General features: G+C 33.5%; 1 protein-coding gene across 1 annotated transcript in view; it reads left to right on the top strand.

The window, feature by feature from the left end:
- Window positions 1-18107, top strand: part of LOC125345342 (cadherin-related family member 3-like) — an 84806-nt gene that overhangs the window by 50977 nt on the left and 15722 nt on the right. The window contains exons 14-16 of the mRNA XM_048337563.1: window positions 711-816; window positions 1786-2007; window positions 2709-2854. Coding sequence (XP_048193520.1) covers window positions 711-816; window positions 1786-2007; window positions 2709-2854 — 474 coding nt within the window. The remainder of the gene's footprint in view (window positions 1-710; window positions 817-1785; window positions 2008-2708; window positions 2855-18107) is intronic.

The following is an 18107-nucleotide window of genomic DNA, read 5'->3' as shown; positions in this document are numbered from 1 at the left end:
AACTTGTAAATATGATAAGTTGTAAATTGAGCATAGTAAGAAGCATCTGGATTTATAAAGAAATTTTATGGGGGCTGGGGATATGGCCTAGAAGCAAAAGTGCCTTCCTCGGATACACGAGGCCCTAGGTTCGATTCCCCAGCACCACATATACAGAAAACGGCCAGAAGCGGCGCTGTGGCTCAAGTGGCAGAGTGCTAGCCTTGAGCGGGAAGAAGCCAGGGACAGTGCTCAGGCCCTGAGTCCAAGGCCCAGGACTGGCAAAAAAAAAAAAAAAAAAAAGAAATTTTATGGAATAGGAAGCTCTATATCAAATGAAGCACTGTGCAGGTACATCCATGAAATAATATTCAGTTGTGATACTTCACAATATAATATGATAATTATGAAGTGCCAGATATGTACTTATAATAAATTTAGTTGTATAATAAAGTTAGAGTGGATACATTAGACAACTTTACTATATTAAATTTATTAAAATTAACTTCTTTTGCTTTTAATAATTTTATTAGATTACTTGAAAAGCTAATATTGCATGTGTGACTGTCAGTTGTAGGTTGCATTGCTTTCTTGGTGTGTGCATTGTCATAGAGTATCAACTTTCCCTTGTTACTTGTCACATACCTTAGTTTGAGGCTCACATTAATGGTAAAACCACTGTTTCATCAAAACACAACAAACCAATGATGCATTTATTTTTTCATTTACAGGTTGGTCCTGTACACCTGGATTATGATAAGCCAATTTTTGCAGGAATGCACTTCAAATATACATTGTTTGTAAGGGTATCTGATGAAGGAAGCCCTGTACTTTCAAGTAAGAAATTAACAAGTTGAAATATTAAAATAGTTTACATACCATAAAAGTACTCAGTACTGGTTTAGGAATGTGGCTTAGTCGTGCTTGCCTAGCATGCATGAAGCCCTGAGTTTGATTCTTCAGTGCCACATAAACAGAAAAAGCCAGAGGTGGCACTGTGACTCAAGTGGTAGAGTGCTAGCCTTGAGCAAAAGAAGGTCAGGGACAGTACCCAGGCCCTGTGAGTTCACACCCAGAACAGGAAAATAAATACTCAGTACTTGGAAAACTTAATTCTTAGCAGTTTATCATATTTAAAATTCTTCACATATTCTAATAATCAGTTATGACAAATTATATAAATTGCTATTATCATTATAAATTGCTTAGTGAGTTCCATTAAAAATTAGAAAAGCCTAAATAAACATGTAGCTACAATGAAAAATCTATGTGAGTATGTAAATAGATTAGATATTGAAGTTCAAATATAGCACTTGGTTATTACTAAATCCAATATCAAAGGTTTCTTACAATTTTTGTATTTAAGGGATTTATCAAGTGATCAACTTAATCTGCATTACAGAAAATATTATACATTTCAGATATTCATAGTAAAGTATATTTTCTTCATTGTTATTATATTGTTAGGTTGGAGTATTTTAATCATCTTCCAACATTTGAACATTATTTTGGCCCTTGAAACTTACATCTCAAAATTCAGAATAGTAGCATTTACTTATAATCATATTCTAATAGGAAATTGATTTGGTGGATGTATTGTATCTTAAATTCACTTTCAAATGCTCCATAATTCAAAAAGCTGGTAATTTAGTAATAAAATATATCAATATAACTGCATTTATGTGATCCATACATTTACATTTAAAAATGTAATTTGAGATAGAACATTAAAAGGCAAAATAAGCATTGTTTACAAGGAAATATAATTAAACTTGTTACAGTTTCATGTATGCTTTATTCCCATAGCACTTATTAAAATCATTGTAAGAGTGAATCGTATAAATGAAGTGAATCCAATTGGAGCAACATCAGCATTCACCTTCAGTATATTTGAAAACAGCCCAGTGGACACATTAGTTGGAAAACTTACTTTTAAAGATTCAGACTGGCCATTTAACAATATAAAGTATACCATCATTGGAGGCAATTTGGGACTATCTCCCAGATTTTACATTGAACCCTATACAGGTATTGTAATTACACTGATATAAATTAGTAATACTAGTAAAAATGATCCTATTCCAAATTTAACCTTATTTTATTAAGAAGCTGTGACATTGTAACACTTTTCAAAAGCCTTTTGAACTCAATAGTGTTCACCTTGCTTTTTAAACTGGAATCATAAATTTTTAGTTACAAAATCACTGAAGCTGTCATCTTTTTTTTTTAATATATATTTTTATTTTTTTTGCTAGTCCTGAGGTTTGAACTCAAGGCTTAGGCACTGTCCCTGAGCTTCTTTTGCTCAAGACTACCATTCTACCACTGGAGCCACAGTGCCACTTCCTACTTTTTCTGTTTATAGGTTACTGAGGAATCAATCCTAGGGCTTCATGAATGCTAATCAAGCACTCTACCACTAAACCTTGTTCCTTGTCCCGAAGCTGTGATTTTTTATATACTCACCTTCAGAACAATTTATTCAAATATAGTCTCTCCACATACCTATGAATAAATAATAAAGGACTCAATATATAAATAATCTTCTGCCATTATTTTGTTTCTGAGTTTCATGGTAGCTAGAAGAACATAAAGCAAAAATTGATTTGTATTAATTAATTTCTACATGTTATTGCAATGATCATTTCATTTATATAGGCTGTAATTCGGTATACATTGGAGATACTAGATAATCCTGAAATAACAAGTCTCCCATTATTCTTGTGTAGGTATGATAAGACTACTGTCTTCACTAGACAGGGAAGCTGAGTCACTGCACAAAATAGTTGTGAGAATTACAGACTTGGACAATGATGCTCTCCCCGATCCTCTTAGACAGAGAAGTGTTATGGCTCAGGTGACCATCCATGTTCTGGTAAGAATAAGTCACTATTTGTGTCGTGTTAGTTATTTTCATGCACATTCTTTTATGTGCTAGTTATATATAGTAATGGGTCTCACTGTGGCATGTTTATACACAAACATAATGTACTTCGATTATATTCTCACTTCACACCAGGTCACTCCCTCTTGTCTTTCTACCACTTGTCTCCTTGCAGGAAGCATATTCTTGAGAAGTTTGAATACAAATTGAGGGAAACATTTTTGGCCACAAATACATTAACTGTAGCAATAATGGTAAAAATGTCATTATATGTAAGTTAATCTAGGTGACTCCTGAGTTAATTTGATTGTTTTGCTAATCTGAATTTAGATGAAGAGTGCCTAATATTCCTGGGTATATTTAAGTTCTCTGAAGGATTTTTTGTGGTTAAATGTATTTTCATAAATGAACAAACATATTCTCTAGAGATCTAGAGCTTTACTTCTGTTATTTCTCTGTTGGTTTGATTTCTGTCTGGTTTTCCCAGAAGAAAGATCTTAGTCTTTTCACCAGCATGAAGTACAGAAGCAAGAATTCCTAAATATTAAAAAAAAATTTAGTGAAAGAACATGTTTGACTTGTCTTCTTTAAGACTTACATCAATGCAATTCTGTACATTACTTTCATTGATGAGAAGGAACAAAAAGTGGAATTCTACTTTACAAATATGACCAAACTTCCTTTGTTTTGCTTTTTTTTTTTTTGCCAGTCCTTGGGCTTGAACTAGGGCCTGAGCATTATCCCTGGCTTCTTTTTGCTCAAGGCTAACACTTGAGCCACAGCACCACTTCTGGCTTTTTTTCTATATATGTGGTGCTGAGGAATCATGTATGTGAGGCAAGCACTTTCTAGGCCATATTCCCAACCCATGACCAAACTTCCTTTATGTTATGATTCTTAAGTCTTTCTTCTACTTGAGAGTTGTAAGAATTCCAATGCTGGTTCTGATAGAAAAGGCAATGACTTCCAATAAAAGAGATTTAAACCCACAGACATTGCTTAGAGTCTGTGCACATCCCAGGATGGTGAACACTTTCATATGTGTTCTTGGTGAACTCTAGTAATAATGGTACATGACTCAGTGTAAGAATCCCCACTGTAGGCTCATTATGTCTGGAAAACACAATAAACCTGGCCAAAAGTCTTTGTGAAGAGAAATATAATGAAGTGACTCAAATGGTTTCAACCATGACTAAAGGATGTCATAAATGAAGGAAACTTCTTTCCTCGTTCAAGCTTCTAATCATTCTCCCCATTTACAGCTACATTCCAGCTACAGAATTGAATGCTTTGTTTTTGTACTTCTGTAGACATTTGATAGTCAGTTCATTGTGTGTGCAAGTCCCTATGTTCCAGTAGACAGGATAATAAAAAATATTTTATTCATCATTCATAAAAGCATTGCCTTTCTCTTGTTTTATGGGACTAGAAGGACTTAATCAGGAACAAATATTTGATTTATAGAGAGAAAGCAAAGTCTATACATTTTCCACCATGATATGGGTGGGCTTAGCTTTGGTTAGTGATACTAGATTTAAATGTCTTTTCTTTAAAAATACTACAAGCCAAATTCTGAGTAGAATATATCATTTTTATTCAGAAAGATTCCAGTATAATACAGTTTTTAAATATACTAGACGTATTTGTAAATTGAAAACTAACATATGAGGACAAACATAGAATAGTAATACTAGTGATACTAAATGAATGAATCTAAATTTCACCTGTAAGCATAAGAGAATAACAGGAATGGACATGGTGCTACACACCTGTCATTCCAGATATTTAGTAGGCAGAGGTTGGGAGAATCACAGTACATAGTCAGAACAAGCAAAAAGTTAGTGAGATGTCTCTACAAACAAACTGGACATGTGGCACATGTCTATATTTCCAGCTATGTGAGAGACACAGATAAGAGGATCATGGTCCAAGGCTGGACTAAGATTTAAACTCAAGTCCTTGCCTATAAAATGACTAAAGGAAAAATGACTGGGTGTATATGGCACAATGGTAGAATACTTAACTAGCAAGCATAAGGATCTGAGTTCCTAACCCCACTACTATAAAAATAACAAACGAACAAAAATTATTTATGAAATAAAGGTTCTTTACTATATAACAATATGTAATATATATATATATATATATATATATGATTATATCCCCCCCAAATTTGTCTGTTGAAGCATTCTCTTCTAGTATGATGTGCATGGAGGACATTGTTATCTATGTTGTCCAGTAAATAGAGTAAGATAAAGCCATAAAGAGGGGCTTCTGGTTTGGACTGATGAGACACTAGATAATTTATTCCTTCCTAGGCAAAGGGACAGAGGGCAAATGACTCTGCAAGCTAGCAGACCCACACTGGGAACCGAATGTTGCTATAACTTGATCTTAGACTGTCAGGTTCTCTACAACTTCAAAGCAGTTCAATGGATTATGGAATATAAAAGTACAGCTAGGGGCTGGGAATGTGGCCTAGTGGTAGAGTACTTGTCTAGCATGTATGAAGCTCTGGGTTCAATTCCTCAGCACCACATGTACAGAAAAAGCTAGAAGTGGCATTGTGGCTCAAGAGTTAGAGTGCCAGCCTTGAGCAAAAAAGAAGCCAGAGACAGTGCTCAGGCCCTGAGTTCAAGCCCCAGGACTGGCAAAAAAAAAAGTATGGCTAGGACCCCAAAGTATAAGATAATAGGGTGGTGATCAATTATTTCCTAAATTGGTTGGAAAAAAGAAGAGCCCATTTGGGGAAATGACGTACATAGGAATCCTGAAGTTTAAAAAAAAGAAAGAAAGAAAGAACTGAAAATAAATTAGTTTTTATCTAGTCAAGGAAAAAAAGCCAAGCAAGTCAAAACAAAGTGAAAACTAAAACCAAAACAAAACCAACTTTATAGCTTGATCATATATTGCCTGTTCCACTACCCTATACTTGCTGACAAGAATTTGCATACAAAATTGAAGGCTGCTTTGTCTCCTGCAAAGAGCATGATAAATTTCCTTAGAGGATAGTTTCTAAATCATCACTGTCTCTACTATGATTCTTTTTGAAGAAATTGTTCCCAAACACATGCCCTTTATTTCCAAACTTTGGTACTCTGGTTCTGCCTGCTTTGGCCAGATGCTTACTTCATTTCTGTTACCCATAAATATGTTATTTTCTTTATACCTAAAGTTGTAATAGACTTAAAATTAGAATTTGTACTTTCTTGCATGTCTTTGTGAAGTTCTATCAAACCAGTTTTAAAAGGCATGTGATATCCTCATTGGGTTTTAAGGGAGCCATCTATTTGGAAAGGAAAATTCAGTTGCTTGGCTTTCTAGTAGAGAAGTGTTGAAAATTGCAGAAATGGCCCTCTGAAGTATGAAGGAATTACCAAAGTTTAAATGTTTTCCTCTTTCCATTTTGAGAAATGGTTTTATGCCAAATAAATGGATAGTAGATACATTTATTTTCAACCTGCTGTCTATTAACCACAAGAGCCATTAGTTATATATACACAAATTTGGTGTCAATGGCATTGGAAAATTTGTTTTATTTTTGTGCCAGGAATGAGACTTGAACTCTGGGCCTCCTGCTCTTGCACTTTTGCTCAAGGTTAGTGCTATAGTTCAACCACATAACTTCCAGCCTTTTGCTGTGTGTGTGTGTGTGTGTGTGTGTGTGTGTGTGTGTGTGTGTGTCTGTGTCTGTGTCCATGTCCGTGTCTGTCTGAGTGTGATTCTCACAGACTTTTCTGCCTAGGCTGGCTTCGAAATCTGGATCTCAGTTTTCAGTCTCTGGATTAGATAGAATTGAACATGTGAGCCACTATCAACTAACTTTACCTTATAATCATTGATTGCATGGTGCATTGAGGAGAGGCAATTCAACCAGACTATGCAGATTCAAATGTGAGATACCTACTGTGTATATGTGGTGTTATGAAGCATATTGAGATATTCTTACTTTTAAGTATAAACTGATAATAGAGTCTTTACTACTGAAATACAAAGTAAGATTTTAAAAAGGGAGTATTTGTAAAGCAATATATAGCCTATAGTAAGTGCTATGCAAATTGTCTCTATTTCTATACCTACAGAAAAGCTGAAGGAAATTGTGGTTCTATTGAATCTACATACTTTACTAAGATTGCATTTTCATCATTTTCTCATCGAAACAAAAGCTAGAAACCACTTAACTGTGACTGATAAACATGTCCAAAATTTTCTTGCTCCTTATGCTTACAAGTAAGAGTTAGAGCGTGGAAGTCACCAAACTGGGATATTTTTAAAACAGTATAATGTTCCTTGAATTGTTTATGTTAATATGAAACTGAAACTATAAATCAATTTCATTCATGCACTGAATATGGCATTGTTTAAGGAATTTTAAAATACAGCATATAGCACTAACCTACTACAGATTTTATTTATAAAATGTGTGCAATCATATTTTAAGAAAAAAAAACATTAAAAAGAATGCAAGCTGAGGGAAGCAAAAGAAGACCCCCGGTATCGTTTAGGAGATAATGTGCTTTGCATAGAAAATATCCCAGAGTTTCTTACCTCTATATATTTTGTCTTTCATCTCTCTAACTTATATTGTAAAAATAATTTTTGTTACTTTTCTATGGTGTTTAGCCCTTGCTGTTAGAATGTTATTTATTCCCTAATGAATATCATATCTATTAAAGTAACCATCGGATTTCCTTGATTACGGAAACAAGATATATATATATATATATATATATATATATATATATATATATATATATATATATATTTATATTATGTAGAGGAACTTTGAGTAGAAAAAAGTGCATTATGCCCTAAGTATGAGAATTTTAGAGAAATAAAAAAATGAAGCAGAAGACTAAGACATATTAAGGATAAAACAGAATAAAACCGTATTTCTCCTATTGTTTACTAAAAGAAAAAACACTGTCACATCAACGTTCTTCAGACATGTTGATTTCCATTGAAGTAATGGCAGGTCGCAATATTTGTGCTCCTCAAATTCTATTTTCTTTTCTGGAAGCATAAGAAATTTACATTTTCTGATTGCTCATCAGTAAGGTGAAAGCCAAATAATTGAGATATTGGCAGGAACCTGGGAATAAAAAAACGAATGCCTGTCCACCATGCCTTTGCCAGGAGTATTTCAAAGACCACTTGTGAAAAATAGAACTATAAACTGGACATCCGTGGCTCAGGCCTGTAATCCTAGCTACTCAGGAAGCTGAGATCTGAGGATAGCAGTTCAAGTCCAGCCCAGGCAGGAAAGTGAGTGATATTGTTATCTCCAATTAACCACCAGAGAACCATGAGTAGCACTGTGGCTCACTGTAGCATGGGCTTGTCTATTTTGCTGTGTGCATAATTCTCTTTGGTGATAGATTACTGTAAGTAGTACATATACCGATTTATTTCTCTTTCTGTATTCCTGTGCTTTGACAGTAATGTATAATTCTTTTAGTACATAAAGACACTTTTTGTATACTGTAATGTTTTCATTTAGGTTATTAGAATATATATATATATGATTGTCTTGTTCTTTGAAAAATCATTGGTATTGATTTTGGCTACAATGTGATTTTCCAGTATTAATAATACAAAATGGAGCAAATCAGAGAGTTCTTAGGACAGCTTAATACTCTTAATATAAAAGTCACAACTTTATTCTTTCTGATAGAGGCATAAAATTCCATTGTGTGTATGTACCACATTTTCCTGATCCATTGGTCTACTGAGGGGCATCTGCGTTGGTTCCATATTTTAGCAATGTGCTGTGATAAACATTGTTGTGCTGGTGGTTTTAGTGTGTTCTTCTTTGTAGTCTTTGGAAACGGAAGGGCTTGGAAAAATTATACTAAGTGAAGTGAGCCAGACCCAAAGAAACATGGACTCTATGGTTTCCCTCATAGGGAATAATGAGTACAGGTTTAGGCTAGTCACAGCAGAGGATCACAAGAACCAAATAGCTATGTCCTTATGAACACCTAAGATGATGCTAAGTCCATGTTATGGAAAGTGTTATATCACCATTGTAATTACTTTCAACATGCCATGTGAAACCGTAGCTTTTTTTGTTCTTGTTGATGATCCTCTTGTATCTCCTTCCTGTGGTTGTACTAGCACTATCAGTGTATCTCATCTGAATATACTAGATACTGTATGTACTGGTATTAGAACTAGGGAAGGGAAAGGGAATATCAAAATCGAAAGACAAAGGATAAAAAGACAAAGGACTCCCAAAGCAATATATCCAAAACCATTTGGTGTAAACCAACTGAACAACTCATGGGGGAAGAGGGGAAGGTGCAGGGGGGAGGGGAGAAATTAGGGAGGAGATAACAAGTTGTACAAGAAATGTACCCACTGCCTTAAGTATGAAACTGTAACTCCTCTGTACATCACAATAAATAAGTAAATATTCAGAAAAAAGTCACAACTTTAACAATAGGAATACCTGATGGAAACAAGTTTTTTTTATTGCACTGTTTTTGGGTTTTTGTTGTTGTTTCTTCTGTTGTTGTTTTTTCTCTTTTGTCACTTTTTTATTTCTGTACTCTTTGTCTTGTATATAAGTTTCTCTGATTTGGAGAGGGAAAGGAGAAGTACAGAAACTGTGACAAATAGTAAACTAACTGAGCAGTGATACTCACTAGACACTATGTTGGAAATGAACTATACAACTTATGGGGGAGGGAGTTTGGGAGGGAAAAATACCTGGGAGAAAATGAGAGGGGATAATACCATTCAAAAAGAAATGTACTCACTACCTGACTTAAATAACTTTAAACCCTCTGTATATCACCTTTACAATATATATATTTTTAAAAATCACAAAATGTGGTACTGAAACAGCATATACAATTCTAAAATTTTCTAATATTGGCATTTTTATTCCAGTATTAAGTGAACCATAGGATCAGCTTCTGGAAATGAATGTTTTCTATTATTCTTTTCAAAAATTTTCTATTCTTATTGTATAATTGTTCAGGGTTCATTGTAACATTTCTGTACACAAATTACATGATCCTTGATTAAATTTGCAACTTCTTTTACTCTATTTTATTTTCCTTTGTTTTTTCACTACCTCCGCCTTTTTCTATTATTTCTTTCACAAGTACTGGGATTTTTGAGTTTGTATCGCCTTCTAACAACTGAAATTATGATTCTCATAATTTTTATTTTTTTGTAGTATTGGTATTTGAACTCTAGACCTTCATGAACTCTCTCACTTAAATTACACCTTTAGCTCTTTCTTAATTTTATCTTTATATTGGAAGACAATTGTTCTAGAGATAATGATTCTATGTGGTACAAGGTTAATGCATATGATTATCAGAAGCCACCATGTCCTTGGAAAATAGATAGAAATCAAACAGTGACATATATACATATATAGATGAATATATATATACATATATACATATATATACATATATATGTATATGTATATGTATATATACACATATATACATATGTATGTATTTATGTATGTATACATACATACATACATATATATACATTATTTGGGTGTTGAGAGAAAAAAACTGAAAGAGAATGAGAATCTGATGTTTACTTCAAAAAGACATAAAAATCAACATAAAGTGATATTTGCTGTATTAATATTTTTAATCTTTCCTAAGTTTATCATAGAGTAGAGAAGAAATACATTACAGGACTTGAACTATATCATATATTTTAGAAATATAAGACATCTAATTCTTTTTTGTTTCATGCCAGTCCTGGGGATTGAACTCAGGGCCTGAGCACTGTCCCTCACTTCTTTTTGCTCAAGGCTAGCACTCTACCACTTGAGCCACAGTGCCACTTCTGGCTTTTTTCTATATATGTGGTGCTGAGGAATCAAACCTAGGGTTTCATGTGTATGAGGCGAACACTTTACCACTAGGCCATATTCCCATCCCCATCTTTCTAAATTTTAACAAAATTGATAACTATGTAAGCACATATGTCATATCTAAAAGTAATAGAACATATATTATCAAAGTGTGGATTGACAGAGTATTATTATCATTTTAGATTAAACTCTAGAAAATAATGTTTATTATTGAAGAAATGTTGTTAACTTGGGAATGAAATTTATTTTCTATATCACTAATTTCCAAGTAGGATTTAAAAACTTTTACAAACACTTTCCTGCTCCATTTTCAAGTTATTTAGTAAATACTTGTTAGCTCTGAATTTAATTGGTCACTTATTATTTATCAAGAGATTATCTAAAATAACAGAAGGCAAGATGGCTTAAATGTACTAGAATTATGTTACATCACAATTTTGGAAGTTAGAAATAAAAATCAAGGTACCAGTAGAATCATGGTTTCTTTGCTGCTCAATGGATGAAATCAACCCATGCCTTTCTCTTAACTTCTTCTTTTGCTAGAAACCCTTACTGTAGCAAGTAAAAATGTTTCTTCCATGTCTGCTCTCTCACTGTGTCATTATCTCTGTGTCTCCTTTCCCAAGAAGAATGACATATGGGATCAAAGATCAACTCTATGATCAAGTTGACTTCATTCAACTTGATTTAGTATCATAATATCTATTTTCACAAATTTTTAAGTACATAACTGTCATGAAACAAGATGTGAGTATATGATTTTTTTGAGGCAGGCATAATTCAGTCCACACTAATTACAAATATCAAAAATAGCCAATTGCAGCTTGGGCAAAGATGACAAAGAAACAAGGATAAGGGCAGCCTACCCAAGAAAGAACTCTGAAAATATTGATATTTAAAAAGGTCCAAGGTGAAGAGTAGTTTGGATTGAACATTTAAAGATAGTTATGGACTGGAATAGGAACAGAGTTTAAGTACAGGATAAAAGGGCTGTAAATGAATGAAAACATTATATTCCTCTGGAAATAGTAACAGTAATTGACACATGGTAAGGACATACTGTAGAGTTGCTGTCCTAAGCACTTTATATGCAGTATATTTTCACATCTCACAAAAAGATAGAAAGACAAGAAGTGTTTCGAAAAGTGACTAAGGATTCCTAGCTCATGGAAACAGGATTTGAACCACGAATGGTCTTCAGGATGTGTAGGGGGTGTGATCAGAAGCCTGTTACTGAAAATCTGGTTCAATACTTCTGAGACTGGTAAATTAGCCAGGTCATTTACTATTCCCAGTCTATGCTTTCTTGGCCATCAAACAGTCTCTCTCTATTTTCCTCATTATATTTGAAGAGCTACTATAATGCTTCCTTGAGAGACTTTGCTTTAACAAAGTTAAATTATTATAGATATAATAGATAGATAGATGAGCATGAAGAATGGATGAAAGGCTATTGAAATTCGATCTTAGAGGCTACAAACCAAGGGACTCAATCTAGTATTAGAAGATACATGGAAAAGATTTGGATAACTGAATACGGGAGATTCAGTCCCCATTTGTACTGCTATTTTTACTCCAGTTTGATAATGGGCCACTTGCCAGACTATAACAAAGGAAATTCCAGATTATGACTTAGCAGATACTCTTATGTTGGCTGAAATGGCATTTTGCTTCCTGTCAACATTCATACCATCTTATATTAGAGCAGTGTGTCATACATACAATTGCCCTTGCTATGGAAAACAAGCTGTCTCATGAGATTCTGAACATTAAGATGGCAACAGCATTGGATACATACAGCCAGACAAGAGCTTTTCTTTCTGAGTTTTCTCTTTCTTCTTTGGCCAAGACAAGAAAATGCAGAAATGAAGCTTGAGGCAGGGTGTGTGGGGGGTATGTTTTAATTATTATTATTTATCTGACATCAACTAAGAGTTCACTTCTATTTTCATAATTGTTGTCTAATCCAAACTACTTTATTTTTTCTATAGTGCAGCAAAGAGTAAGAGCCACAAGGAAAGTGAAAATGTAAAGCAATGTACCTTTTTTTTTTTGTTTGTTATTTTGGCACAAGAACTGGCCAGTGGGGGTGGGGGGAGGAGGTGAGAAACAGAGAAAATTAAATCTATGCCCAACCACAACTGAAAAGCCCTCCTAAGCTAAAGTAATTAAAGCCCATCTTGAGACTGGAGACTGTGTGTTAAACCCCAGAGATAACATAAAAACAGGCCTCTGGGTATCCTCTGAGACTAGGGATGTTCAATCAGATTCCAAGAACTCAAGAACATGTGTTTTACAAGGGAGAAAGCCAACATACAAACTTTCCTGTAAGTACTACAAATACCATATGGAAAATTGATCCCATAAACTAAGAAGAAAACATAATAAAAGAATGATTTTTTGAATCCCCTCATGCCAGTTAAGGGATAGATTCCAGCCTTTTATCCTAATTTCCAGAAAATATGACTGAATTACAAGGCAGGATTTGACGAGTAGTTCAAGTATAATTTCTGGTTCCCTAACAAAGCCTTATATAGCTGGATATTTTGTCTTGTTACTTGGTAAATAAAACAGTTTGAGGGAGCAAGACATAGACAGACACATGCACAGACAAAAGAAAGAGACAGGTCATTTCTTTATTCATTTCCTGTATTATATTGTCTTTTGGATTAGTGGCATTTTCCCTTCAAGGAAAGCTGTGCAATGGTAGAAAATCTTAGGCACAACTTCTCAAAATGCAGTGAGAAAACAGAGGCAATCATGTTTTCTGTAGGAAACAATTCACTTACTGTAATTGTTTATAATTATTAGGAAAGAGTAGAGATTATTGGTGAGATGATAAGCTATATAATAAAACTATACCTGGTGGCATGTACCTGCAATGTGTGCTACTCTAGGGAAAAGGCACAAAGGTCTCAAGTTTGAGTTTAACCCAAGCAAAGACATATTGTTATCCTCTTTCAAAACAAAATGGCTTGGAGTGTAGCTCTAGCGTTAGAGCCTCTAACTAGAGACTCTTTGATTCAGGCCCAGATGTGAGAGAATGAATATTTAAAAAGTCAACAAAATTTGACATGAAGTCTTTCCTTACATAAAGTGATAAAATAGTATTCTTTATGATTTCATTTTACTGTGATTCCAGTATATGATGCAAAAGTAATGCATTTTGTTGCATCTTGAATTTTTCATGTGGCTTTATATGCCATCAATGGATTTTAAAGTATTTAAATTTTTATTTCAAGTATATTCATCTTTATTGTTCCTTTGAATGGTAGAATGATGATTATATCATTTTCTGGAGTATCATTTGTGTTTTACAATTTTACACAATTTAGCTTTTTCAGGATTCTTGGGTTTGAGGAGATTTGACTTTTGGAACTTATGCTCTGTAATGTTTTGCCTAAGTCTGGTGCTCTATCACTTGAGCCATACCTCAGTACCATTTGTTTTTGTTGTTCCTGATTAATTGGAGGCAATGGACTCATAGTTTATCTTCCTGATCTGGCTTCAAGCTATGTTCCTCAGATCTCAACCCTTTGAATAATTATAATTATAGAAATGAGCCATTAGTTACTGGCCAAGGATTAGTAGTTTTTATGGAAAGGATACTCTCAGATTCATAAAATTATTTCTCTAGAACATATCTGCTTATATTTCTGCTAAGAATCCTGTGACTATCAGGTACTTTGAATAAAGTTTTATATTAATCTTTTCAATGAGGTACTTATAGTATGAAAACAAGGTAAAATCATCTTATTCAGGACAAATACAATGATAGGCAGACAAAAGTTTTATTGATGTGGACAGAATATAGTTACACATACATGTTACAAGACTACCAGTTTCCATTAGGTCTCATCCTGCACAGACCTGTCAGATTTTATGATTCACTCATATTACTTTATGCAAATATTAGTACAAAGGATTTCAAATCTGATGATGCCATGTTAACATGGATACATTTATTTTATTGTTCTATTTCCATTTTTTATTTTATTGAGGCATCTAAGGAGTTTCTTTTCTTCCCTGTAAATTTGACTCATTAATCTCGAATTTAGCTTAGTAGAGATTTGTAGTAAAGTACTGTGTTAATTTTATGTGTCAATTTGATTGGAGTAGTGGATGCTCAGATTGCTGGGGAAACATTATTTCTGAATATATCTGTTGATATAAAAGATTAGCACTTGGATCAACAGGCTTTGCAAAGAACATGTATCCCACAGACAGACATGAAAAGACTTAAGAGAAGAAAATAAAGGTAGAGCCAAGGTAAATTCATTCTTCCTCTTCTTGTTCTAACTATTTCTTCTTCCCCTGCCTTGGGAAGTCAGACCTCCTAGTTCTCAGGCCTTCAAATGTTAGGACTTACACCAGCAGCCACAACCCTCCACTCCCAATCTTAATACTCAGACAGTTATACTGAAACACAACGATGCCACCAACTTTCTTCTCCTGAGACTTGAGAATTTTTAGGACAGAAGAATCTGCTTAGAATCTACTTTGTTCCTTGGGGCCTCAAATTTCCACTTGATGGAGACACACTCAGTGGCCTTGCTTTGGAAACCTCTTTGACCACCCAACTGGCATCAGCTGGCATCAGCTAATCTGGATAGAATAGAATAATATCAAAAAATTCTAGAAACTAAATTAAACTAGTCATGGCAAGCACATCCTACAAAATGGATCAAGGTGTTTAATTATAGTTACTGCTGCTAAAAGAAAATCAGTAATAATAATTAAAAAAAACAAGGAACCCCAAATTTCTTTGCATAATACTCAGTGAACATGCCTATATGCTTAGCTATATGTACAATTACATGTTTGAAAAAGTCATATATGGATAAAATTTATTTATTTTTTGTCCTGGCACTGAGATCAAATCAGGGTGTATGTACTGCCCTTTAGTTGTTGTTGCTGTTGTTTTCTCAGGTTGGATATTGTGCTTCTGGAGCTCCAGTTTTCGTTTGTTGGTGGTTAATTGCAGATAAATCTCATACCTGGGTTGGCTTTAAACTGCATTGTCAAGTCTGACCCTCCTGATTAGCTAGGATAAATACATATAACAATTGTGCCTAGCCCAATTATGATTATGTTTGAAATCTTCCTTAAACCCAGATTATGCTAGACTAAGTAAATTAAAATAAGCACACAATAGTTGATTAGTTGAGGGTTGCTAGGCTTGATCTGTGGTATGACACCATAAGAGAGATGTCATTCTCTCGCCTTCATTTCCAAGTTGTATATATTATGCTCTTTTGCAGGGAGACAAGACATTACAGGTATAATACATGTCTTGTTTGTTATGAAACAGAAGAAAGCACGTATCTTGTTTTCCTACAAAGATATTTTTGTCCACACTAATCTCTCATGTCTTAAAAGTAGAGAACTAATCCAAACTAAAGGGTTTTCAAACTACATTTATGCTCTTGTATCTCCAGGAACTTCAATCTCTCTCTCTCTCTCTCTCAACCTCTCTTCCTCTCTCTCTGTGTACATACAAATAAACACACTTATTTACATACAATTATGAAAATATATACCATAATAAACATAAAATACATAAATAAGTGTACCCCACATTATTTTATATTATACATTTTATTTTATATGAAAATTAATGCAATACACTGCAAGTAAATTTTTATATAAATTTATTTATGTATATAAATTCAAGTACAAGTATATATGTAGAAAAAATATCTGCAGGCATAGAACACGAATATCAAATATATAATTATAATATATTTGTACATTGACAAATTGCTTCTACTATGTTTTAGTTATAAGGCTTAAACTTTGAACCATACATAATATAATGAGGGAAACACATGGATATTTACAAGGGGTTGAGTGGCTAAGTTTTAAAAATATAACAAAAATTTTGCTGTTGGATGTGATAACATTTATATAAAATAAGTAATATATAATGATTTCATCCTGGAATTTTCTTTTCCTCATGTATTTTTTTCTTGAAATATCTTCTGTAAAATGTCATTAAAATGTAAAATTTAACACTTTGATAGAAATAATCAGTTTTTGAATTAGGAACATTTCAAATGACTTTGGCCTGTTTTATATGTCATAATTCTTGTTTCTATCAAATAATTGTTTTGAGGTAATAATGTAATTTCAAGAACTCATCTTGAAATTGTATCTGACAATGTGTAAAATAGTTCTTTTTTAACAAAAAGCCTTTGCCAATCCTCTGAATATTGTTATTATTCAGATTATCTGTAAGAACCAAGATTTTCAAAACATTATGTGTAACATATGCAATTTTGTTTTAGTTTTATGAAATCCTTACAGGAATTATTTTTTAAGTTTGATATTAAATACCTCTAAATATTTGTATAAGGAAGTGATTTATTTACTGATACTTAATCTGTTAATTTCCTTTTACAGTAACATTTTTCAATTTTGTTATTGGATGTGTAGTACTCTGAGTTATATAAGTTAAAGATAGTGCCAATATTAGCATGCCATTTTGTTTTCAGAAGATGGTGTTAATTTTGTTACATTTCCACACAAATTTTTACTCAAATGCAAGTATTTATTAAGCAAAGGACTCACAGCTGCCTAAGGTGTCCCAAGAATTTTATATTTTTATTTAAAATGTTAAAAAGTTTTTGGGCTGGGGATATAGCCTAGTGGCAAGAGTGCCTGCCTCGGATACACGAGGCCCTAGGTTCGATTCCCGACTGGCAAAAAAAAAAAAAAAAAAAAAGTTTTTGTAGCTTCTACACTTGAAGAAAAGCTATTCTATCTCCATGATATAAAATAAAAATACTTGTACAGGGCTGGGAATATGGCCTAGTGGCAAGAGTGCTTGCCTCATATACATGAAGCCCTGGGTTCGATTCCCCAGCACCACATATATAGAAAACGGCCAGAAGTGGCGCTGTGGCTCAAGCGGCAGAGTGCTAGCCTTGAGCAAAAAGAAGCCAGGGACAGTGCTCAGGCCCTGAGTCTAAGGCCCAGGACTGGCAAAAAAGAAAAAGAAAAAAAAGAAATACTTGTAAAATTAAAATTTTACTTTGTTAACTATAATCTGTTGAAAAAAATTTAAATTGCTTATTTTCTTTACTAAATAGCTTAGTTAAGCACATAAAAAGACAGAAATTGAAAATGTTTCTTTGTAATACTTAGATAATCCTAACAATTTATTTTTCTCTGATTAGGAACAGGTTAGAAAGACTTTGCCAGACATAGTAGTCAAGTTTGCTTTTAGTTACCTAAATTTAGGGAGAAAAAATAATACAAGTCTAAAGTATATATATCCCATAATTTTAGTAATTCTGTTTATTATACTTTGTAAAACTGTATATAACATCAATGTTTCTTGAGTTTGTAGTTTGTATTGATATAATTTCAATAATAAATAATTTGTGAATG

Source organism: Perognathus longimembris, chromosome 2 (genome assembly GCF_023159225.1).
Source record: "Perognathus longimembris pacificus isolate PPM17 chromosome 2, ASM2315922v1, whole genome shotgun sequence".
Classification (NCBI taxonomy): Eukaryota; Metazoa; Chordata; class Mammalia; order Rodentia; family Heteromyidae; genus Perognathus; species Perognathus longimembris.
The sequence above is the reverse complement of the archived record's forward strand: the minus strand, read 5'-3'. Positions and strand labels throughout refer to the sequence as shown.